This window comes from Bos javanicus, chromosome 28 (assembly GCF_032452875.1).
Source record: "Bos javanicus breed banteng chromosome 28, ARS-OSU_banteng_1.0, whole genome shotgun sequence".
Taxonomy (NCBI): domain Eukaryota; kingdom Metazoa; phylum Chordata; class Mammalia; order Artiodactyla; family Bovidae; genus Bos; species Bos javanicus.
The window spans coordinates 28399292-28424247 of NC_083895.1; the positions used below are offsets into that span (position 1 = coordinate 28399292).

At 41.7% G+C, this 24956-nt stretch overlaps 1 protein-coding gene across 4 annotated transcripts in view; it reads left to right on the forward strand.

Moving 5' to 3' along the window:
- The window catches only part of SGPL1 (sphingosine-1-phosphate lyase 1), a 53634-nt gene that overhangs the window by 151 nt on the left and 28527 nt on the right, over nucleotides 1–24956 (forward strand). Inside the window, exons 2-4 of one of the 4 annotated variants that reach the window (XM_061405249.1) lie at nucleotides 106–262; nucleotides 1471–1532; nucleotides 22898–23063. In XM_061405249.1, the coding sequence (XP_061261233.1) occupies nucleotides 1506–1532; nucleotides 22898–23063 (193 nt within the window). In that variant the 5' untranslated portion in view covers nucleotides 106–262; nucleotides 1471–1505. Of the gene's footprint in view, nucleotides 1–105; nucleotides 263–509; nucleotides 687–1470; nucleotides 1533–22897; nucleotides 23064–24956 lie in introns of those variants that run through there. The other 3 variants (XM_061405251.1, XM_061405250.1, XM_061405252.1) reach the window with 3 other exon arrangements.

Genomic DNA, 24956 nt, shown 5'->3' on the forward strand with positions numbered 1-24956 from the left:
GTCCCTGTTCTCCCTTTTTGTGGGCAGAGGGAAGGATGGGGATGACATTTCCAATAAGGGAGCCTTTTCCTGTCGCTTTTTTTCACGCATCGTTGACCTCAATAGAAGTCTTAGGAAAGAGACAAGGAGCATATCTCTGAGTCACTCACTGAAATCCCAGAAGCCTCTCTAGAGACACATCTTGAATCGACGTTCTGGATCAGTTTGTACAGTGCTCTGCAGGCTGACTCTCTCAGGGGCTTCAAGTCACCAAAAGTTGCCAGTAAGTTGGTTTTAAAGGAGACTGACGAACCTGGGGACTTTATGGGGAGGGCTGGTTCCACCTTCCCAGGAGGGCTTTGGTGCCGCCCCCGCCAGGCCAGTAGGAGGCGCGCGCGCCTCCTGGGGCTTGGAGGCGACGCGGGCCCGGCGCCCGACTCCCCGCGTGCGCGTGATCGGCGGCGGGGCCGCGCACGCCAGGGCTGAGGAACGAGGCGGGGGGCAACGTGAGGGCCATTTCCGGGCGGGGCGGAGAGGGGCGGGGCCGCCGGCGGCCGGATCTTTAATCTCGGCGGCAGCCGGTGAGTCGGTTTCGCTGTGAAGAGAGGCAAGGCCGGCTACAGAGTGTCAGGGGGGAAGGAGCGCGGGAGCTGGCTCCCGGCTGAGAAGGTTTATTGGGCCGCCGCGGACCCTGAAGAAGAAGACGGGTCCGCGCTGGGGAGGAGGGATTTGGTTTGGGTTTGGAGAGAGTCGGGACTGAATGGGAGGCGGGTCCTGGCCGGGGCGGAGGAGGAGTGTCGGGACGGCGGGGGGTTCTGATGCGGAGAGGGTGAGGACTGCTGGAAGGGCCGGGCCGGACCGAGGGGCCAGCACCTCGGGGCGGGCTCGGGTTCGGGCTGAGGGTAGGGGCGCAGGCCACCCGAGGTCTTGAGTTGAATGCCGGGTTCGCGCCAGGGCCGAGACGGAGCGGGATATGAAACTCCACTCGTGGGCGCGGTAGGAGTGATCTCGCGGTGGGCAGGTTTGCCGATCCTGCCCCGGCGAGGAAAGGGTTGTGTGGAGGGAGGGATGAAGTCTAGAACGAGGCCAGCTTGTTTCTGAAGAGCTGCCAGTGGAGGCTGGACCCTGGGGCTGGGCTGCCTGGAGCGGCCGCTGGTCCGCCGGGTTAGTTTGAAGTGGGCGGGGCTCCGGGCCTCGAGGCCTCGGTCTGCTGCGGGCTGGGCGTTTCCCTAGAATCTACCTGGAAGGGAATTGCTTTTGTAGGGGGGCTGGCTCTGGTGGCGTTTGGTCAGCGGCGGGAGGGAAGCAGAGTGCCAGCAGGATTCTTAATTCGCTGGGTTGGGGTGCTGGGCTTTAGTGTGAAAGCGAAGAGTGAAAGCTGAGCTCTCCAAGGAGGGAACAGAACCATTTCTCTGCAGCTCTGGCGAATATAGGCGGGCCAGCGGGACAGTTTGTAGCGTTAGAAGTAAACAAACCTGGTTCCTTTTGCAGAGGGGAGACGCTGAAAGGACGTCTGGGAGAGGAAAATGCCCAGTGCAGACCTAATGTCGTTGGTGAGTCCTTTTCCAAGTATCTTTCTTGTTGTAAGGCACTTGTCCAGTATGTTTTATTTTTAGTCCAAAGGATGAGTGTGTAGATTTCATCTCTGATGCTTGCCTTTGATAGCTGAGAGTTTCTGCCTCCTTTTACTTTGGATTTAATGATTAGATGGGTAGTGACTGAAATAAATGTATGAATATATATATATTTAATGAATGTGAAGAATTTTTGCAAAATTCTTGCAGTTGATTTTAATCTCTCCTTTCGTATACTACCAGAACCGTTTTAAAACGTCAATGAAATTTTGTCTGGATCTGCCATATATTAGTTTATAAGTGTTAGTTTCCCAGACTAGAGTTATTCCCTGGAAGGCAGATATCTTGTCTTATTTGTTTAGAGGTGATAAACACCTGTCATGGTGCTCTGTATATAATAAGTTGCTATTTGCTGAGTTGAGCTAGTTTGAATGTACTTTCTTCTGTTGTGGTGAGGAGTTGGCCTGTTTTGGTAGAGGCTGTTTTTTCCCCTCTTTTGAGATCTTTCTGTGCTGTTTTTTTTTTTCCCCCCAGTGAGCAGGGAAGATAGAATTGCCAAATGAGCGTTTACCAAAATGACGTTTTATTCTTGGGACATTTGTAGGTTCCATAGAAGTTCTTTATTGATTTTTATTTTTTTCATAGAGGGTGTTAGTGAGAGAATTGTGAGGAACCCATGATTTTCAAATAGCAATGTGTTTAGTTTTTAATAAGTTACGTCTTTGATGTCTCTTTGTACAAAGAGACATTGATTTGAAAACATTTCCTTTCCCTCTCTCGATGTCAGTATCCCAGAGAGTTGATAGCTGTCACTGGGAAGTTGGCAAAAACTAGTAGTGAGTTTTTTTTTTTTTTTTAAAATATCCACGGCTGATGTCCTGTAATGTCAAAATCTCTAAGGTCTGCAGGAGAAGTTGAGAGATCAACCAAGTTGTGACTAGCTCTGGTTTGCGGTGAGGAGCAAGGATGACTTTGGAGACATAGACAGGTACTTGGTTTATCCAAGATTCAGATGAAGGGTTCACCTAAAATAGTTGTTTTTGCCTCAAATTTCATACATTGTCAGTAGATAATAAATTGTGTTCTGTAATATTAAATTCTTATTACAAGAGCAGTTATGTTAGAAGAATTGGAAGCTATTAATAAAAGGAAGCAGCCCCCAATAATTCCGCTATTCAGAAATAGCCACTACCAGCACCTTGCAGAATGATCTGCAATAATTGGCAATTTCTTTCTCTTTTATAAATCAGTACGTATATGTAAATTAAGATTCCTATATGTTAGTAGGATATAACTCCATACCCAGAGATGTGTGTATTACATCCTGGGCCTGTGGGCTCCCTTTAGCAGTCTGAGCAGTGAGTGCTTTTATTTACAATATTAACTTTGGAATCAGTTTTGTTTTGAAGTATTTCTCTAGCTATCACTACTGCTTTTCACTTCCTCATTTGAAAATCTAGTTCTTTATGGGTGTTGCCTTGCTCATTGGTGCAAAGAATTAAATCATATAAATAACAGCTGGCCTGTGAGAATCATCCCTCTCTGAAGACACTGTACATGTTGCTTGAGGTACCCTTGAGGGAAAAATTGGCCTTCTTTCTTTGACTGTACTGTGCTAAATGATAAAGAACCAGTGATCAGGGCTGGGTTTTCAATGAGGATGCTATAAACGTTTGGTCAACATCTGAGTTCAAGGTGTTTCTCTGTACTTGCTTTGTATCGTGTGATGCATTACACATGTTCTTGGCCCTCTAACTGGAAAGAAAGGCCTCTAGTTAATAGAAGATAACCTCAGCATAGGGCAGCATATGGTAGAATTACAGAATTAGAAACAACCTTGCAAGTTATATGATGCAATTTCTTACTTTTATTGTACATGCATCCTTTTTAGAGTATTTCTGCTAAATGAATATCCAGTCATCCATCTTTTCTCCTGGGGGAATCAGATAGGCATAAGCTAAGATACAATAAGAGATGGATTCAGGAATAATAATGTAAGTCTGATAGCTAACATTTATTAAGCACATATTACGCATTAGGTACAGAAATAGATACTCTACATACTCATTTAATTTTCCTAAAATTCCTTGAAAAATATGCTGGCATTCTCCTTTTATAGATGAAAAACCAGACTTAGCATATCATAGCAATGAGGTGGTGGAGCTTTATTTTAACCACGGTTAGTCTGTCTTAAAAACCCTCTTTCTTGTCTACTTTGTGAAGCCACCTCTAAGTTGTCTTCACGGAAAGGTAAAGAAGTTACTGAACTTTGTGGCTGTTGAGAGCAGGTTTGTGTGGAGCAGGAGTGAAATAGTTCTGCCCTCTAAGGGGGCACTTTGGAAGAGTGGGGGAGGGTGCTTTTGGCTTCTGATCTAGTCTTGTCTGAACATACATGTTTTATTATACAGATCTTCATGTTTGTTTTCTCTTCCGTTGCAGTTGGGGCATTGTATTGAAATTTTTAAAAGTTATGTCTATAGGTATAATGTTATATTCTTTGAATTTCATTTCATAATAAAGGGCATTATGAAATATTAGTTATAGAAAAGGGCATTGGGTCTGATAGGGTTGAATACCACTGTGTGGAGGGCAGTAAAACTCGAAGGTGAACTGGAGTCCATGTGTAACAAGCCTAGGGTTCCGGAGGAGGACTCCTGGGCTGTCAGCCCTCGGTGCTTTCCTGCCCTTGATTTTGTCCACATTTGATTAAGGTGGTATGCCTGCCTTTTTTCCATTTGCTCATTTATGCCATGGACTGTAATACTTTCCACTTATGTCTCAGAGAGAATAAAACGAGTGAGTGGATTCATTCATCTGAGAATTGCAATGCTTTCAGAGGGAATTAAAGTCTGGAAATCTTTTAGCAATCTTTCTCCACTTTAGCAACCATTCTTTTTATCCATATTCTCCTCCTTCCTAGTGCTCAGGGGCTAGATCACTTTGAGAGTTGCAAAATACTCCTAGATTCTAAGAAAAAGATACTTTGTAAAGCTAAGTCTAGGTTTTAGACTTGTCTAAAGGGACGGTGCAGTGTTACTGTATGGACTGTGGTAGTTCTGGGTGGGGTTTGAGTGATAGTTGTATATCTAGGGTTGAGGTTCTCAACCAGGAGCAATTTTTGCTCCCCTCCCCGCCACAGCCCCAGGACATTTGGCAATGTCTAGAGACATTTTTTTCGGAGAAGGCAATGGCACCCCACTCCAGTACTCTTGCCTGGAGAGTCCCATGGACGGAGGAGCCTGGTGGGCTGCGGTCCATGGGGTCGCTAAGAGTCGGACACGACTGAGCGACTTCACTTTCACTTTTCACCTTCATACATTGGAGAAGGAAATGGCACCCCACTCCAGTGTTCTTGCCTGGAGAATCCCAAGGACGGGGGAGCCTGATGGGCTGTGGTCTATGGGGTCGCACAGAGTCGGACACAACTGAAGCGACACAGCAGCAGCAGCAGCAGCAGCAGAGACATTTTTAAGGGCTTCCCTGGTGGCTCAGTGGTTAAGAAGCCACCTGCAATGCAGGAGTTGCAGGTTTGATCCTTGGGTCAGGAATATCTCCTGGAGTAGGAAATGGCAACCTGTTCAGTATTCTTGCCTAGAGAATCCCATGGGCAGAGAGGCCTGGAGGGCTACAGTCCATAGGGTTGCAAAGAGTCAGACACGACTAAGGTGAGTGAGCATAATAAGCACAGTGATAGTTGGGTTATTTTGCCCGTGGATCAAGCTCTACTACTTTGGAATATACATTGGAGAGCATACTTTTCTGAAGCATGGTAAAATTCCTAAGAAATGCTGTCTTTTACTACATTTCTGCAGCACAGTTTTCTTGATTTGGAAGCAGTAAACCCGTCTCAGTTTTGTTTTTCTGGTTCAAAAATCAGATCTTTCCAGATCTTAGAGCTTTATCTTTCACCCTTGACTCCTTTTCAGGGATGCTTTCTTAATGACTCTCTAATGGAGTTAAGCAATAAACTGAAAGATGGACACTAAAAGCTCATTTCTGTATTTGAATCTGATGTCTTATTTGTAGGCTTGTCTAGAAGAGAGGGAGGACAGGCAGGACATTTGAAATTTTGTTGACAGTTTGAGTGGCCATTGTAGGATGAGCACTGGTTTTGACGGTTCTAATTTTGTAAATAAAGCAGATTATAATAACAAGTATGATAATTTCTCCAGTTTTTGGTGTGAAGGAAAGGGAAGTTATAAATAGATAATCCCCAAATCCTAGTCTTTGGCTTGACTCTGCAGTCTGTGTGTCAGGAATTTTTAGTAACTTTTTAGTAACAGATAGCTGCCTAATTAGGTTTTGCACAATCCAGTATTACATGCAGTTTGTTCACATTGGTGGCAGAAATGGGAATTGGCTTGGGATTGAGACTTTTCCATAGGGAACTGATCTGCAGTGAATTGGTCCACATGTGGAAAGACACAGAATGCAATTACTGAGAGAAAAGTCATGCTAAGGGGTAAGGGCAGAAAAAGGAGCCATTCACCGGGGAAGATGGAACAGTGCAGGCTGAAAATAATTTGTTGGGTCTGTCTGTTATCTCCTGGTGCCCTCCAACAGTTTGAGTGCCCAGAGTTAGGGAACACCAGCGGGGTTGGTGTTAAGAGCGATTAGCTCTCTTAGGCCTGAAAGGGCAAGAGAGGGACTTGAAAGAGAGGGTAAGCTGTGGGAATGGAACCACTTCCGAACAGTGGCCTAGCAGGAGGGGATCCAGGGAAATAAACACCTCAGATGTTCTGCTGGAGGTTTTCATTGTCAAACCCAACTGGCAGCCAGAGGACATGGGGACCTGGGTGATTGAATTGAGAGGACAGCCCCATGAGGCACGTAATGGAGTTGGGGAAGGTTGGGTAGAGGATCAGGATACCCAGTATGCTGAAATCAAGGTCAAGTTAGTTTTGGGGTTTTTTCCCTTAATTTATTTTTGGCTGTGCTGGGTCTTCGTTGCTCTAGTTGTGGCAACCAGGGGCTCTCTGGTTGTGGTGCTCGAGCTTCTTATTTCAGTGACTTCTCTTGTCATGGAACAGGGACTCTAGGGCATGTGGTGCGCAGGCTTAGTTGCTCCTGGCATGTGGGATCTTCCTGGATCAGGGATCAAACCCGTGTCTCCTGCATTGGCAAGTGGATTCTTTACCACTGAGCCACCAGGGAAACCCTCAGGTTAGTTTTGAAAGATATGGTGAGAAGACAGTGTTTGAGCAGAGTCTTGAAGAACGCAGGTCAGGGAACATTATAGAAAAGAAGTGTTCTCGTTTATTACAGAAGCATAGATTCAGAAGCACAGTTGCCGCAACTTCAGAGCTAGTTTGTTTCCATAGTAGCCTTAGAACCTTAACTGCCAGAGGGCCTTTAGACGTCCTTCATTGCCACTTACCTTGCCGTGTGGGAAGCCGTTCTCGGATGCCTGGCCAGGAGTGGGTGCAGAAGACTTTCTCGGGGAGTCCTTTCCATTGTCGGACATCTTTAATTGTTAGAAAGTTTTTTATTTGTCCAAATCACAGAATGTATCAGGATTAGGTTTGGCTGAATGTAAGAGAAAAATCTAAAGTATCAGAGATTTTTAAGATAGAAGTAAATTTTTCTAAAGTAAGAGAAATCCAGAGTAGACAGTTGATGACTGATAACCATCATTCCTAATTCTTTGAGGAAGTTCCACTGCTCAGAGTGCATCCCTTCGGGGTCAGACAGCTGCTTGGAGCTTGAGCTGTCACGTTTTGCGTTTCATTTGGCAGGAAGAGGAAAGGGAAGGAGAAGAGCTTGCCTGCATTCTTAATTTATTATACAAGCAAACCTGTATAAAGCATGTGAAAGTATTAGTCGCTCAGTTGTGTTCAACTCTTTGCGACCCCGTGGACTGTAGCTCTCTAGGCTTCTCTTTGCATGGGATTCTCCTGGCAAGAATACTGGAGTGGGTTGCCATCTCTACCTCCAGGGGAATCTTCCTGATCTAGGAATCAAACCTGGATCCTCCTGCATTGCAGTCAGATTCTTTACTGTCTGAGCCACCAGGGAAGCCCCAATAAAGCACTTATCCTCATTTTAAAGAATAATAATAAAGGAAACAATCATGTATCTACCACCTGGGTTAGGAAATAGAATATCTACCCCCAACCCCATGTTCCCCACCCTGGTAACATCTCCTTCCCTTTCCTCTAGGGATACTACTCTACTATCCTGATTTTGCAGAATAGTTATTCCCTTGCTGTTTAAGAAAAAAAATTGTGTTACCACCTATTTGTGCATCCCTAATTTTAGTTTTATTTTTCAACTTGCTACAAATGGATTTATATGTATTTTTTTAACCATTAAAAAAATGGAAGTTTAGTTAATGTACAGTGTTGAGTTTGTTTCTGGTGTACAGCAAAGTGATTCAGTTACATATATATACATTTTTATATAGAGAGAGATTGGAGAAGGAAATGGCAACCCAGTCCAGTGTTCTTGCCTGGAGAATCCCAGGGACAGGGGAGCCTGGTGGGCTGCCGTCTGTGGGGTCGCACAGAGTTGGACACGACTGAAGCGACTTAGCAGCAGCAGCATATATAGAGAGAGATGTGCATATCCATTTATATTTCAGATTCTTGTCAATTATCGGCTATTACAAGATACTGAATATATTTCCTTGTGCTACACAGTAGGTCTTGGTTGTTTATTTTATATACAGTAGTGTGTATATGTTAATCCCAGACTTCTAGTTTATCCTTCCGGTCCCCACTCTCCCCTTTGGTACCCATTAGTTTGTTTTCTGCGTCTGCATCTTATTTCTGTCTTGTAGATAAGTTCATTTGGATCATTTTTTAGACTCCACTTCTAAGTGGCATCGTGTGGTATTTGTCTTGGTCTTGCTTCATTTGGCACGGTGATCGCTAGGTCTCTCCGTGGTGCTGCACCCGGCAGCACTGCGTCCTTTCTTATGGCTGAGCAGTGTTCCATTGTACGTGTGCACCACGTTTTCTTTAGTCATCACCCGTTCGTGGATGTTTAGGTTGCGTCCATGCTTTGGCTGTTGTAAATAGCGCTGTGATGAACACTGAGGTGAATGTATCTTTTTGAATTAGAATTTTCTCCAGATATATGTCTAGGAGTGTGATTGCAGGATCACATAACTATATTTTTAGTTTTCTAAGACACCTCCCTAGTATTCTCCATAGTGGATGCACCACGAGGGTTCCCTTTTCTCTACGCTCTCTCCAGCATTTATTATTTGTAGACTTTTTAATGTTAACCGTTCTGACTGTTATATACCTTGTTGTAATTTTGATGTGCGTTTTTCTAATAATTAGACATAATGAACATCTTTTTGTGTGCCTGTTGGCCATCTGTTTATGGTTGATTCATTTTTATTGTTGTATTCCATTATAGCATAATCAATATATGATTACCACAGTTTATTTATCATTCCACTGAAGATAGATATTTGGACTGTTTCCAATCTGGGACTTTTTTGAAGATTACTCTTACGAACATTCTTATATATGTGTTTTTTGGAAAAATGTCTATTTAGATCTTCTGCCCATTTTTTGATTGAGTGGTTTGGGTTTTTTTGATATTTAAGCTGCATGAGCTCTTTGTGTATTTTGGAAACTAATCCCTCATTGAGTAGCGTCATTTACAAATATTTTCTTCCAGTCCATAGGTTATCTTTTTGTTTTATGGTTTCTTTTGCTGTGCAAAAGCTTTTAAGTTTAATTAGGTCCCATTTGTTTGTTTTTGTATCTGTTTATCTAGGGGACAGGTCCAGAAAAATAATGCTGCAATTTATGTCAAAGAGTGTTCTGCTTATGTTTTCCTCTAAGAGTTTTATAGTATCTGGTCTTACATTTAGGTTTTTAATCCATTTAGCGTTTATTTTCATGTATGGTGTTAGGGAGTTTTCTAATTTCATTCTTTTACATGTTGCTGTCCTGTTTTCCCACCACCACTGATTGAAGAGACTGTCTTTTCTTCCTTGTGTATTCTTGCCTCCTTTGTCGTAGATTAATTGGCCATAAGTGTGTGGGTTTATTTCTGGGCTTTCTATTGTGTTCCATTGATCTATATTTCTCTTTTTGTGCCAGCACCATACTGTTTTGATTACTGTAGCTTTGTAGTATAGTCTGACGTCAGGGAGTATGATTCTCCCAGTTCTTCTTTCTCAAGAATGTTTTGGCTGTTCGGGGTCTTTTATGTTTCCACACAAGCTAAAATTTTTTTGTCCTAGTTCTGTGAAAAATACCACTGATGATTTGATAAGGGATTGCATTGAATAATTTATATGTGTTTTTGATGGTTTTCCTATATTAGTACTTGTGAGATTCATCCATGTTGTTGCATGTAGTTCATAGTTTAGTGCATTCATTTTCATTGTTGTATAGCATTTCATTATAGCATAATCAATGCATGATTATCACAATTTATTTGCCATACCACTGAAGATAGATATTGGAATTTCCTTTTTGAAGATTACTGTTACACACATTCTTGTATCTGACAGATGATCACCAGTGTTAAAAGAGTTTTTCTGGGATTTATTCCTAGTAGTGGAATAGGTGGATTCTAAAGAGTATATAGCCTTAACTTCCCTAGATAATGCCAGACTTTTCCAAAGAGGTTGATACAGTTTATAACTCCTAGCAACATTATATGCAAGTCTTGTTTCTACAGAGCTTGACAAACTTGATATTTAAAAGTTTTACATTTATTTACCAGTCCAGTAGGGTTGAAATCTAATTGCTTTCCTTGCGCATTTCCCTGATTACTAATGATGTTGTGTCCTTTAAATGTTTATTGACTATTTGGATTTCCTGTTTTGTGGATACCTCTTTGAATCTTATACCTTATTATTTATCTGTTTCCTCTTGTAGTTCTGTTAGATTTTGTTGTACATAATTTGATGTTTTCTTACTAGGTACATAGAGATTTAAAATTGTTACATCTTACCTAGTAAGCTACGATTTTTATCTAACAATGCTTTTTGACTTAATATAACATAGCTACATGAACTTTTTGTTATGAAGTAGGCAAACTATAAATTTTTGGTGAATGAATGACTTACCTTGTAGAGGCAGAAACTTCAGAGCACTCTGCCAAGTCTGTTCTCCTGGCACAGTTATTTATGTGTCCTGTTATCCTATGAAGTGAACAAAGCACTTAAAAAGGCAATAGAGTTTTCTTTTTGAGAGGTACAACTTGTATACAGTAAAGGGCTCCAGTCTTAATTTTATGGGCATATGGATACATGTCCTCACTGCCCAGATCAAGATGTGAGAAGTGTCCAGCCTCCCAGCAAGCTCCTTATTTCCCTCCCACCTGATGCCTGCCAAAGGTGGTCACTCTTCTCATGATAAGTGGTTTTGAAGATTTTTCAACTTCGTGTAAATGGAAACATACATTATCTTTCATGAATGTCTTTTTCCCTCCAATGTTGATTGTATTTATGAATTTCATCCATGGTCCTATGTAGGAAGATTTTTAAAAATTATTGCTGTTCAGTTTTACAGTGTATGAAATACTATAATTTATTCATCCTATAATTGATGAACATTTATGTCTCTATTTTTTGGCTGTTATCAGTGACATTGCAGCATTTTTGAACTTATCCTTTAGTAACCATAAATACAGTTGTTGGGTCACGAGGTATACTGCCAAACAGGTTTCTAAAGTGGTGGTACCAGTTGCTACTCCTATGTTTTCTTAATATGTAACTATTGGATTTAGCTTTGGGCAAAAAGTCTTCACTTTTTGTTACCTGCATACTAGACAGTGTAGAGAGCTTTGAGAACTTTCCTGAAGTAATGCAGGTACTTTTAAAATGTGATTACACCCTTTCTTTTCTCTTCAGTCTTACCTAGTCTGTAAATATTAATAAACATTTGATGGGAAAAACAAGCAAACTTGGTCTTTTTTGAATATTAAAAGTTTAGATTTGTAAAACACCATTTGTAGCGGTTAATTCCAAGGCTGAAATCATAATCCTTTGGAACTCTTTGAAACCTAAGTAGGAGTTGTGGAATATTTATACTTTATGCTTGGTAGTGAGAAGACCTGTCTCTTTGGAGACTTTTACCGAGAGGCATTTGAATTCAGTCCTTTGAATTGCATTTTGGCTGATGAGTCTAAAAAGGAATGCATTGATCCTATCTTGAGTTCTGGTCTTAATGGTGCTGAGTCTTTGAGAAAGCTGAGGCAAATCGATATTTGTTTCAAATTTTAATGGGACGGAATTGAGGACAAATATGAGAATGCCTCTGTGGCCCTGTTCATGGTTGAGTTGTATCACAGGCATGGTGAAAGAAAGCCTAGGATTACATTACCCAACCCTTTTTTTTTGATAAGGTTTCAGACGTTGTCCCACAAATCATGACTGCAGCAGTCAACAGCAGTCTATCTGGATGACTGAAATCAGGTTTATGATCTGTAAACATAATTATTAATAGGTAACTGGTTTAATCTGGTTTTCTTAGAATCAAAGGGGACACTGGCAACCTTCTGATTGAATTCAATTGATGAAGGCAATAAGATGACTTAACATCTGTCTTACAAAACCAAGGAGCAGCTTACTATTTACCTGCATTTATTAACATTATCTGTAAGAAAATACAGCACAGGCATGGGAATCAAACTATGTAAAGCCTCTTAAAGCTCTGCCTCTATGGCTTTGCTTGGAACTTGCAAAGGTCACTTTTCCTTGCTGCTTATGAAAAGGAAAGGAAAATGTTTATCACCAGAGAACTCACTCATCAGATACTTAGTTAAGTGTGTATTATCTGAAGCTGTTTGCTCATTACCTTACAGCATTTAAGATTCACAGCAACCCTTGAATTATTATTTTTCTTGTGAATTTTTTTTTGTTGAATTATAACAATGGCATCTGTTTTTGCAGATGAGGAAAATCCAGTTGCATAGAGGTTCAGTAACTACCAAAAGTCACACAGCTTCTAAGTTAGAGCGAAAATTAGAGTAGAAGCCTTTGAACACTATCCAGACTTTCTAGGATACAACAGTGGCCTGTGAAACACTATTAACACAACTCTCAGAGTCCACAGGAGTCGTGATGAGGTTTAAGTTCAGGACAGTACTCAGAGGTGGGTGTCCTTTTCAGATATCCTGGAGAGTGGCTGGAGGATGTGTTCATAAAAAAACACAAAAGATGTTTTTAAAAAGTGTCATCATTTTAGCAGTTAGTATTTCTGTTTATGAACTGTCAAAATGATACCTTTAAACAGTAGTGACCCTTTTTGTCTAGTTTATACATAATTACTGTACAGATTTCTTCATTGTTTTTAGACACTTAATGGATCCTTTTATGTGGAGCCCAAAGCTTTAATCTCTGTTTTTGGAATTGCAAAGCTTCTGCTATCTTTGGTCATATGGAAACTTTTTTTCAGAAAGACTTTTTTTTTTTAAGTCTGTGAATATAAACAATTTAGGTGGTTGGTCTTAGCTGAGAGAACATTTGGTGAACGTAAATGGAATTGCTGAGTCATAATGTTTTTTTTTTCTTTTAAAGTATACAATCCAGTGGTTTTTAGTGTATTCACAGAGTTTGTGAAGCCATCACCACAATTTTTGAACATTTTCAAAAGAAACCCCTTATTCTTTAGTAGTAACTTCCTCCTAGTCTCCTAGTTTTGAACAAATACCAGACTACTTTTTGTTGATAAATTTTCTTGTTCAGAACGTTTCTTGTAAATAGAATTATATACTATGTGGTGTTTTATAATTGGCTTTTTTCACTTAGCATGATGTTTTCAAGATTCATCCATGTTGTAGCTTGGATCAGAATGTCATTCCTTTTTATTTATAGGCGTGAGGCTTTTCCTGAAGAATTTTAAGTAATGGATATATTCAGTGTTTCTATTTTGTTCTCACCTGCAGGAAACATAGGCGTCTTGGGTTTGCTTTATACAATAGGATAGTTTTTTGTTATTAGAGGAGTTATTAACCTGAGGAATATGACCCCAGGGACTTGGCCTTTAGGATGCCCTGAACCCTTTGTAATTATCTGCGAGATTTTATATTCCAAAGCATTTTTTGATGGGGGAGCATAGGGGACTGAGAACATTTAGCTTTTGTTAAAAGATAATTTCCCCCAGAAGGTAAAGTTGTGACACTCATACAGGTATGAAATGAATACACACTTTTATCTTACTTACAGTGTTCAAAAGAGAAGTCCAACGAACCAATACATTTGTAGTTCAGGAGTATTAAAATGAATATGCAAATAGAGTCAAAACAGTTTCTTCCGTAGTGGAGAAGGGAGGCCATTGAGCCTTCGCTGGTCATGAGATATAGATTAAGAGGAGTCTGCATTACTATCTTATCTACAGCTTGTACATGTCTGACTCTTTGTAACTGTATGGACTGTAGCCCACCAGGCTCCTCTGTCCTTGGGATTCTCCAGGCAAGGATACTGGAGTGGGTTGCCATGCCCTCCTCCAAGGGATCTTCCCGACCCAGGGATCAAACCTGTGTCTCTTTACCAGTGAGCCACCTGCAAAGCCCAAACCTGTAAAACAACTTACATATAATCAGAATCCAATAATTCAGAGGGGTGTCCTTGACAGTATATACTTTTTCATTGGAAGCACACATTTTCTCCTACACTTTGAACAGATTATCCAAAAAGTCTGAAAGTCTTCCAAGTATTCATTTTAAATTTAAAGTCTTCAGTTTTAAAAAGTAGCTCCTTCATGACTAGATTTTGAAAGCAGACATTCTAAAAGTGTTTGTATCTGTTGAGGATCAGAGACCCAGGGATAAGTCTCTAGTAATTTTTTTGAACAGTGTTACTTGTTAGAAAGTTCCAGAGAAGTAGCCCTTGCGGTTTACTTAGGTCACACTTTTGGGCATGTGTTCAGTATTTCTCATTTCTAATAGCTGCGTGACTGTTATTGAAGGGAGGGGATTTCTGTAACTAGTTATAATTTGGAAAGTCTAGCTGTCTTAACTCTTGACAAAGGTAGGTGGATAATCCTATTAGTAAAAGAAGTACGGGAAGGGAGAAACCTAGATGACTGACTTCTTCCCCAGTTGCTCAGGGAAGTCAAGAATTCTCCTTTTTGTGTGAAGAATGTGGGATTATTCCCACTCAGTTCAGTTCAGTTGCTCAGTCGTGTCCGACTCTTTTCGACCCCATGAACCGCAGCACGCCAGGCCTCCCTGTCCTTCACCAACTCCCGGAGTCCACCCAAACCCATGTCCATCGAGTCGGTGATGCCATCCAGCCATCTCATCCTCTGTTGTCCTCTTCTACTGTTCCTACTAGACCTTGCTTATTATCCAAGGGGTCCTTTCTGGTCTTAAGAGGATGATGAACTTCTTTTGCACTTTGACAGGTAACTTTGTGTACATGTGCACAGTAAGTCATTTAGCTACTGACTATAAGAGACTCTGGGAGTTCATTGCAGATTTGGCAACATTATGTGCTCAAATTTGCGGAGTGCTTTCCCTCAACATCTGCCCTACTTCCGTACTTCCCTCGGCCTGAGGTCATATTTACCAAGAAAATGCTGGTGGCTCAGTGGTAAAGAATCTGCTTGCCAATACAAAAGACATGGGAGATGCCAGTTCGATCCCTGGGTCAGGAAGATCCTCTGGAGAAAGAAATGGCAACCTGCTCCAGTGTTCTTGCCTGGAAAATCCCATGGACAGAGGAGAGTGAAGGACTACAGTCCGTGGGATTGAAAAGAGTTAGTTGGATATGACTGAGTGACTGAGCACGAACTGTACCCCTCAGTCTGTACCTTTTGCTTGTTGAACTTAGTTTTGTGTATTTCAGTATTCTCTGCTAGGTTGAAGCTCCCCATAATGTCTTTTTTGATGTATTTTAGAAGAGCGGTGCTCAGAGTTAACAGTTGACAGAATCAGCATCTGTCTTCACTGGATGCCTGCTCCTGACCTAAATTAATAAAAAGTTTTCAACAACCATTTGGTAGTCTTTGGGGCTGCCAGCTTTTAGGAACTTGAATTTTCTGTGAATGCACTCTTAACAACTGTGTTACATTGCATGGCTGTCTCCTCTCAGAGGCCAAGATTGTGTTCCAGTGATGGTTGAGGTGCTTTGCCCAAATAATCTAGTGTTAAGTGTAGAGCAGTCAGTCTTGTCAGGCCTGTGAACTAGTACTGAGAATGTATATCTGACTCTTGAGGCCTGACTGGAAGGGAAAGTGTGGACAGTTAAGCGTTTTGAGACGAACTTCTCAGATACTGGATCATTTGACTTACATAGCGGAATTTTGGGGGAAGTATATGGTTTGCTTTTTACCTCCTAAGAAATGATGACTCATTGCCTTCAAACGTTCCTGTATCACACAGTTACCCTTGGTTGGTTGGAGTAGCTGTTTGGTTTATTGCTCAATTTCTTTAATGACTCAAGGGAGTTTTCCCTTTGGGCTTGTGATCTGTTTTTGCTGATAAACTTTAATGCCTTTTGAGGCTCTAAAGACAATAGTGTTTTCTTACCTGTTTACTTTATACTTTGAAGTTTTGCAGAATGTAATCTGAAGGAGAATCAGATTCAGTTAACTTTTTCCTCCTATTTTTAGAGTAGAAGTAAAGTAAGAATAAGCTCTTAACTCTTTGGCTTTCTTCTCTATTTTAATTTCATGCCCTTATTGCAGTCTCAGTCATTAGAGTATGATTTGCTTTTAAGACATTAAGACAGTGGGTGGACTGGGTAAAACAGGTTTTTCTTTTCCTCAACAGCCCATTCCTGCTTTAAAGCTCAGACTTCGGGATCTTGTGGAAAGACTATTGAGTGTTGAGTTGTGCACTTTTACTAGAGGATTTTGATTATTAGTATCTATAATTAGATTAGATTAGATCATTAGTGTCTCACCAAAGAATAAATATTAGCCATGAGCAGTGAATTGATGTGGCGGGGCCCCAGCTTTAACACTCCCAGTTAAGCTTGGTGGATGTCTCTTACCCCATCTAGTAATATGTTCTGGAGAAGGAAATGGCAACCCACTCCAGTATTCTTGCCTGGAGAATCCCATGGACAGAGGAGTCTGGTGGGCTACAGTCCATGGGGTTGCCAAGAGTCGGACACAACTGAGCGACTAAGCACAGTAATATATTAACTCAATTACTGAGTATTTCTTTTATCAAAGTAGGGGATGAGGAGAGAAGGGGTCATGTTATGGTGTAGAGAAAGGGTTCCTAACCAAGTGAGGATGTCACTGTCACCTGGGGGACATTTTCCAAAATATGTATTTCTGGGCTCCACTCTGTCCGTACAGTCCTGCAGGGTGGATTAATCTGAGAAAAGCTCCTTGGATGATTTTGGTGCCTTCTACTGGTTAGAAGTAATAATAACCATCCTTTCCCTGTAATGGAAAGGATGGTTATTATTAAGGAAAGAAGCATCATCCCTTGTGGGTCTGGAAATACCTTCTTTGAGTGATAGTAATTTTTAGAATGCTTCTTCTGGTCTAAGTTGTTAATTAAGAAATTTAATGGGGAAAAAATATCAGTGCATAATCAGGAAGTTGATTAGGTGCAGTACTGTTTCTCAAAGAAGGTTTTTGGAGGGGAGAGGGGGAAGAAGATGTGGATGGTGCCAGTACTGTTTCTCAAAGAAGGTTTTTGGAGGGGAGAGGGGGAAGAAGATGTGGATGGCGCCATTATGCAAAGTTTGCTTACAGAGTCATGTTCTCTTGAAGGGATTCAAGGACTGAAAATGGTTAATATCATTGGGGAGATCTGTAGGTCCGTGCTGATAGGAAAGTAATTTGTGATGCAAGAATTCTGAGTTTCCTGGACTTAGATGAACTCTGTCACATCATAGTCCTGGCCTCGTGAAAATGTTAAGAAAATAAACCCTAAGTATAAAAAGCACTGAGATTGTGTTGAGTGGAACCTTAGTGTTAATTCCTGTGCTGTTACACAGTCACGTTCTGAATTTAAGGAAGCCAGGAGGGAAATCACTCTAAGACACTGGTTTTAAACCTGAAGGTCATGATCCATTTAGAGGGATGTAGAATCAATTCAGTGGGCCAAACCTTTAAAAAGAAGGAAGAAATAGAAAAGAAATATAAGTCTGTCACTAGTAATAAAGTATAAAGTATTTTGGAAATTTTTGTTTTGTTTTTATATCTTCTGTTGCTATATATGTGAGTTTGTGTTGTAAAATACATTTCTGTGGAACTGCATTGGGAAAGTTTGAAACTCAGTCTAAAAAGCAACAGGCCCTAAATTTACTAGCTTTGTAGACTGCTATTGTCGTGGTCACGAAAGTGTCTTGCACCCTTGAAATGACACAGGGGGTGAAAGAGCTCAGTATTAGAATGCTACCAAGCTCCCAGACACTCCAGCGGTTGCCTTTTGTTTAATAATGATTAGGATTATTGAATAAACCTTTAGATTGGAAATGGGATAAAGAGAAAGAGGAAGTCTGGTTACTTTTATCATTATTTGATAGCTTCTTAAAGTGCTTAATGTTTGAATCTTCACACTAAAGTTGATCTTTTTCCTTTAATATACTTTTAAAAGATTTATGGTATTCCTTACTTTCATTTTATATACATTCATTGAGCAAAGTGTTTTGTTTTTTCCTACAAGAATACATTTTCAGTTTTCTAACGAAGTATGAAGAAGAGAATGCTTTTTGGTGCAAGTTTCACCAATACCAAGAAGATCCTTGCGTAATAGACCACACCCACACCCACCCCACAGACACACACACAGACACTATTCAGTGAATGTTCTGTGTCCCTTCTGGGTACAGAAATAGAGGCCCAGACAGGTGAAGTAATTGCCTGGAGTTGTACAATAAGCTAGTGGCCTTCGTAGATGACCATTCATAGCTCTTCTGTTTCCAGAGACACAGTGTAGAGATTAAGTTGGAATAAATAGAAGCCTCTGTAGTTGTATGTTACCATATATCCAAGGTATATTCTACTCAGAGCATAGAGTATAGAAAGAAAATTCTGGGAATGGCGCTGGATTGTGATGTGTTTAGTACTCCTCTGCCTGTGCCGCTGAGAATGAGGGCTGGAAAGAGTACTGGGTACTGTCGGGAGGCTTGGGTTCCTAGTCTCTGCTTTAACGCAAGCCCATCCGGATGAGCTTAGGCACCCCGTTCCACGTCAGGGCCTCTATAAAATGAAAACGTGGGTTTGGTCTCTAAAGCTCTCTTCAGCATTTAGATTGCATGCTTCCCCAGGGCTGGCTTATTGCGTCAGAATCCAGCCTAGGGTTGGTGTTGTTTGCAAGGCCCCGAGGAACTGCGGCCTCCCGTTTGCTATCCAAGGAGATAGCAAACATTACCGCACAGCCCTGTCACACCGTGAGCCGCCAGTGTTGTGAGGTGCTTCTTCGTTGAGGACTGAGCCTAGGTTGTTTGTGGTGACCTAAAAGGACCCTGGAGTGAGGCCAGGAGGTGTAATTTCTGTGACCAACTAGTTACCTATTCAGAAAACTTGCTAGGACCCGTCCAAGTACAGTAGCATTCTATCATTGGAATAAGAGAATACAGAAATACATCTCCTTAAAAGGTGTTTCTTTGTGCTTAAGGAGATGTAGTCAAAGACTTCAAATTCACGGATTCCCATTATCTTCTCAGAGCAATTACAAAGAAAATATACTTCTGCTAAATATAATTTTGTAAACGTTAGCAAGGAATGCCTTTGTATTTTAATAGGCTTTTAACAATGGAATTATTAATAGTCAGCATTTGCTGATCCTTTGCCCTTTGCCTAATACTAGTATGTTACTTTTTTGTTCAGTCAGTGCTATGATAACATCCAGTTATCTTCTGACATTGGTAACCTCTTTATTTTATGGGTGAACTAGGAGCTAGAATCACCAGAGGGAAAACTGATCTGCAAAGCTGGAATGATGGTTCTCCCATCGTCCCGTTCATGCACACTTTTAACCATTTGGTTTTATCACAGCTTTAACACTAGAAGATGCTCTGTAATAATCGAAATTATGACATACCTTCGATGATGGTAGACTCCTCTGCTCTTTCTCAGGTCTCAGCCGGCACTGCCACTGCTGTGCAGCATTGATTGTTGATAGCAACAGTGTGCTCTAGGGAATGACCACCAAGAACTGTGGGGAGGGGGTTGCAAATAAGCTGTGTTTCTATGGATAGCCCTCTGGGGACCCAGGACTTGCCCAGTGCTAATTACTGTATGCCACAGCCTAATTGGTAAGGGCACAAATGTTTTCAGCAAACATTAGTTGAGCCATCCACCCTCCTCCTAAGCTTTCATGCTACTGCTAGAACATGGCATGTAGCTTGCCAACAGGAATGTAAAGCAGCAGCATTGTCCTTTTTCACAATCTCCTCCACCATCTTCAGCTTCCCTCCCTCCCCTCTTCTTGTCTCCCGCAGTTAATGCTGTCACTGCTTACCCAGTCTCTCAAACGAGAATTTGAGAATCTGGAATTATCTGTATGCTTCCCGCTCCATACTTCCTATGTCTGATAAGTTACTAAACCCTGTTTGTTCTACTTCTAAAATTGTTTTTCAAATTGTGCTGTTTTTTTGGCCCTGATATATAGCTCTTGTCAAACCCAGTTTATTTCTGTTTTGGACTATTTCAACAATCCTCTTAACTAAAATTTTTTGTCTCTATAATCTCTGTCCTGTTTCTATTCCTTTCCCATGAAGTTATCTTAGAAAAAAATTGCTCTCTTGATTAATAACCCATGCATTTTGTTTTGTTTTTAATTGTTCTTCAGTTTGCTTTTTTCTTAAACTCTACACCGTGTTCTGGAAATTTCTCATTGTGGTTCATTTAAATCTGTCTTTTTAATGCTGCTAAGTATGGATATATAAAATGTATATATTATAGTTTATTTAACTGTTTCTCTATCAGTAGATGTTTATGTTTGTTTATATTTTTTTCTTTTGCTGTCACAAAGTGTATGTCCTTGAACATGCACATAGATACAAACAGGTAGATACCAAAAATTGGAATTACTGAGTCAAAATGAATGTACATTTAAAATGTTAATGCTGCTGCTGCTGCTGCTAAGTCACTTCAGTCGTGTCCGACTCTGTGCGACCCCAAGGATGGCAGCCCACCAGGATCCCCTGTCCCTGGGATTCTCCAGGCAAGAACCCTGGAGTGGGGTGCCATTTCCTTCTCCAATGCATGAAAGTGAAAAGTGAAAGTGAAGCTGCTCAGTCGTGTCCGACTCTAAGCGACCCCATGGACTGTAGCCTATCAGGCTCCTCCCATGGGATTTTCTAGGCAAGAGTACTGGAGTGGGTTGCCATTGCCTTCTCCGTAAAATGTTAATAGATACTGACAAATCACTTACAAAAGTACCTGTCAATTTATGCTTCCATCTGTGCTTTTTTTTTTTTTTTTTAAGATCATTTTAAATCCGGACCTAGTGTTCTCCTCCTAGCCTCGGTTCGCTTGTAACTTGATGTGTTCCCTCATTTACCTGGTCTCTGTCAGCCACTGTCCCAGCCTTTGTTCGATACAGCCTGTCTGCCAGGCGCTATGCTGGGTGCTGAGGATGAATTCTGGAGAAGACAGAGTCCGGTCTTTGCCCTCATCTTGTGTGTGCTCTTACTGCACAGGGCTTTTTGCCATTCCCAGGCTCCCTGATGCATTTGCCGCTATTATTCTGTCTTCTGGGTATGAGTTTTTGTTTTTTCTGCCTAGAGACTTTTATTTGGTCATTCTATAGATTTTATCCTCTGTCTTGTCTTCCCCATCTCCCCACAGGTAGAGAGAGGTAGGGCTTCCTTAGTGATCTGTCTTAGCATCCTTCTTATAGTGTTTATCCTGAGTAGTTCTGATTACTCATTTATTTATGCGTGTGCCCATGTGTGTCTGCATGTGTATGTATGGCCTCTCTCATTAGATTCTAAGCTCTGTAAGGGCAAGAAGCTACACTGTTTACCTTGATGTTCCCCCAGCTTAATGTCTTAAACACTGGAGAAGCTTCATAAATGTTGAGGAAGGGAATGAATGGCAAACTAAAGATGAACTTAATTTGTCTGGGGCACTTGGGGGGCTTGTGAATATGGCTGGGATCTGGTCAGTCTTCAGGTCCCCAACCGTGCAGGGAGATGAAGATCATGAGTCGACTGCATGGCACATTGTCATAAGCTCTGTGTTGAGGCACGAGTGAATTTACTCTCATGAGTTGGGTATTCTGGTGACTTTTCAGAGGAGAGGGTTTTTTTTTCTTGCTAGTGCTAGCTGTTGTGAATGATTCATGTCATAAGATACAGTTCCTTGCCTTAAGAGTTTTTGTCAAATGGGACCTTAGAGCAGAGATGGGTGGATTATGGCCTATGGGCCAAACCTTGCCTGCTGCCTGTTTTTGTGTAGCCTGTGAGCTAAGAATGATACTTTAATTTTGCAACTGTTTTTATAAAAAAGGTATTTTGTGATTGTGAAATTACATGAAATTCAAGTTTTAGCATCTGGAATTAAATTTTGTTGGAACACGGCTCCCTTCAAGTCTTCACCCTCTGTTTTGTGGCTGCGTTTGCTGTGGTTGCAGAGCTGAGTAGTTGTGACACAAACTGTTTGGCCTGTAGTACCTAAAATATTTAGCCTGTGGCCTTTTACAGAAACAGTCTGCTGCCTTTCGGGTTGTGTTGTTGTTGCTCAGTTGCCCAGTCGTGTCTGACTCCTTGCGACCCCATGGACTGCAGCATGTCAGGCCTTCCTGTTCTTCACCATCTCCTGGAGTTTGCCCAGGTTCATGTTCATCGGTGATGCCATCCAGCCATCTCATCCTCTGATGTCCTCTTCTTCTGCCCTCAATCTTTCCCAGCATTGGGGACTTTTCCCGTGAATTGTCTGTTTGCCTTTTGGGTTAAAGAACGGGAAAGATTCAAATAAAGAAGAGAAGAAGAGAAAGATATTGAGAGGATTAGTTTGAGTTAAGATAATGGGATGGGTACTTCCCTGGTGGTGCAGGGGTTAAGCATCCACTTCCTATGCAGGGAATGTGGGTTCGATCCCTAGTCGGGGAACTAAGATACCACGTGCCGTGGGGCAGTTAAGACCATGTGCCACAGCTGGAGAAAGCCTGTGCCCCTGCAGCGACCCAGTGCAGCCAACAAAGAAGACAGTAGGACAGTAAATCCTGCAGTCTTCCAGAAGTTTTAGACTGAAATGATGACCCAGCCTAACCTTTTATTTTACAGACAGAGGATCAAAAACTTTGTCAAAGTCCATGTGTCTGTTAAGGGGCAGTGTCCGCTGCAGTTCCTGGAGCAGAAGCTTTGCAGACTTCAGAGGATGATAAGATTACTGCTGGGGTAGGGCCACATCATGAATGGCCTTGCCCTTGAAAACATAAGGTTGAAAAACAAACTAAGAACAGACTTCCTTTCTCTCTCTGAAAGTAATATTTTTTTTCTTTTGTATTTCTAGAAGGCCTTTGAGCCCTACTTTGAGATTTTGGAAGTATATTCCACAAAGGCCAAGAACTACGTGAATGGGCACTGTACCAAGTACGAGCCCTGGCAGCTGATTGTGTGGAGTGTCGTGTGGACTCTGCTGATAGTCTGGGTGTATGAGTTTGTCTTCCAGCCAGAGAGTAAGTATACTGCCCCCCTCTGTAAAGGTACAGTGGAGTGAACACCAGCTTTGGAACTCGGGGCTAACGGATTGGGCTAACCTCTTGCCTGGTTGGTTTGGTTCTGATTTTTAAAATCTATTTAGATAGAAACGGCATTGCCTTCTGACTGGTAACGTTTTAATAGGACTCTTGTGTGACTGTAACTGTTTATGTTGATTTTTCTGGATTTGCAATTTACATTAAAACCCCTGAGAGATTAGTCATCATAAGGATCCAGAGTGTCGCTCAAACCCTCTTCACTTTTACTTTCTTGCCTAGAACATAATTGTGTCACCCAGAGTTCTCCAAGCATGGATTTATTGCTTTCATTGTAGGCTTTTTTTTCAATAAAGATTATGTGAAATTAGAACAGCACCCATGCAGCGACCATGGGATGTCTGCTGTGTGTCAGGCACTGCCATGCTCTAGAGATATCTCTGCTGCTGCTAAGTCACTTCAGTTGTGTCTGACTCTGTGTGACCATATAGATGGCAGCCCACCAGGCTCCCCCGTCCATGGGATTCTCCAGGCAAGAACACTGGAGTGGGTTGCCATTTCCTTCTCCAATGCATGAAAGTGAAAAGTGAAAGTGAAGTTGCTCAGTCGTGTCTAACTCTAGCGACCCCATGGACTGCAGCCTACCAGGCTCCTCCATCCATGGGATTTTCCAGGCAAGAGTACTCCAGTACTCCAGGGTGCCATTGCCTTCTTCGAGAGCTATCTCTACAGTACAAGTAATACAGGGTCCCTGTCCTCTTGGAATTGAACCTCTGCTGTCAGGAGACAGTACCCTTTGAGCTTCCTGTGCAGGGACTCCGGCAGCCAGACTGATGGGAAGAGAAGGCCACTCCTCAGGGAGTGTGGAAACTGAGAAGTTTGTAGTGATCAGTTTGTCCATCTTCATCTTCATCTTCCTAAGACCCTGCTCACTTTCCCTGCACCACCCCCCCCCCCACCCGCCTACCACCTGGTTGTGTGTGAGCTCCTTACGAATTCTTCCCCTGTGGGCTGGGTTGGGTAAGTCAGCAGTAGGAGAGGTGATGGGTGTTCCGTACACGCCCCTGCACCCCTTCCTCACCCACAGTAGGGTATCTGAGTTAGAAACATTGAAGAGACTTCCTTATCATTTCCCATCTGTTTAAAATTTCCATTAACTGTTTGCTTCCCTGATAACATCTATTTGAAGAGGCTCTTCAACTGATATTTTTTTCTGCTTTTTTTCTTCTTCCCCTAGGAAAGTCAGCTTAGAGGCCAGATTCTGTTTTATCCCTTTACCATGACGACTAGCCAGCCATCCGGTAACACTGTGCCACATTGCCAAGTTATAGCAGAGTTAGCATTGCGCTTAATTAAAGTAGAGGTGAAATGTCCTCAGTCTCTGCTCCTAGTGCTTGCAAAACTTTCTCACAAATTCATGACAGGTTAGACAGACTAACCCTTGTGCTTCATCTGCTCCATGGTTTGGAAACAGACGCAACCCTTGTCCTTCTGCTCAGGCTTATTCCTTTCCTGGGAAGCATTTGATTCAGTGCCGCCCACCATTCTGTCTGATTCCAGAGGGTTCTAAGGAGTAGCAGTTCTTGCTTTTTTTGTTGTGATGAAATATATAGAACATAAAATGTATCATTTTACCCATTTTTAAGTGGAAAGTTGTGACATTAAGAACACTTACATTGTTAGGGAGCCATCACCACCACCTTTCTCATAATTTTAGGCTCTGTGCCCATGAAACTTGAACTTCCCACTACTTTCTCTCCTCAGCTCCTGGCATTCACTGTTCTGTGTGCTTTTCCTTTTAAAGTGGCGCATTTGTAAATCTGAACTACAGATTTACTTACTCACTATCATAAGCATGTCTTCCTGTTAGAGAAA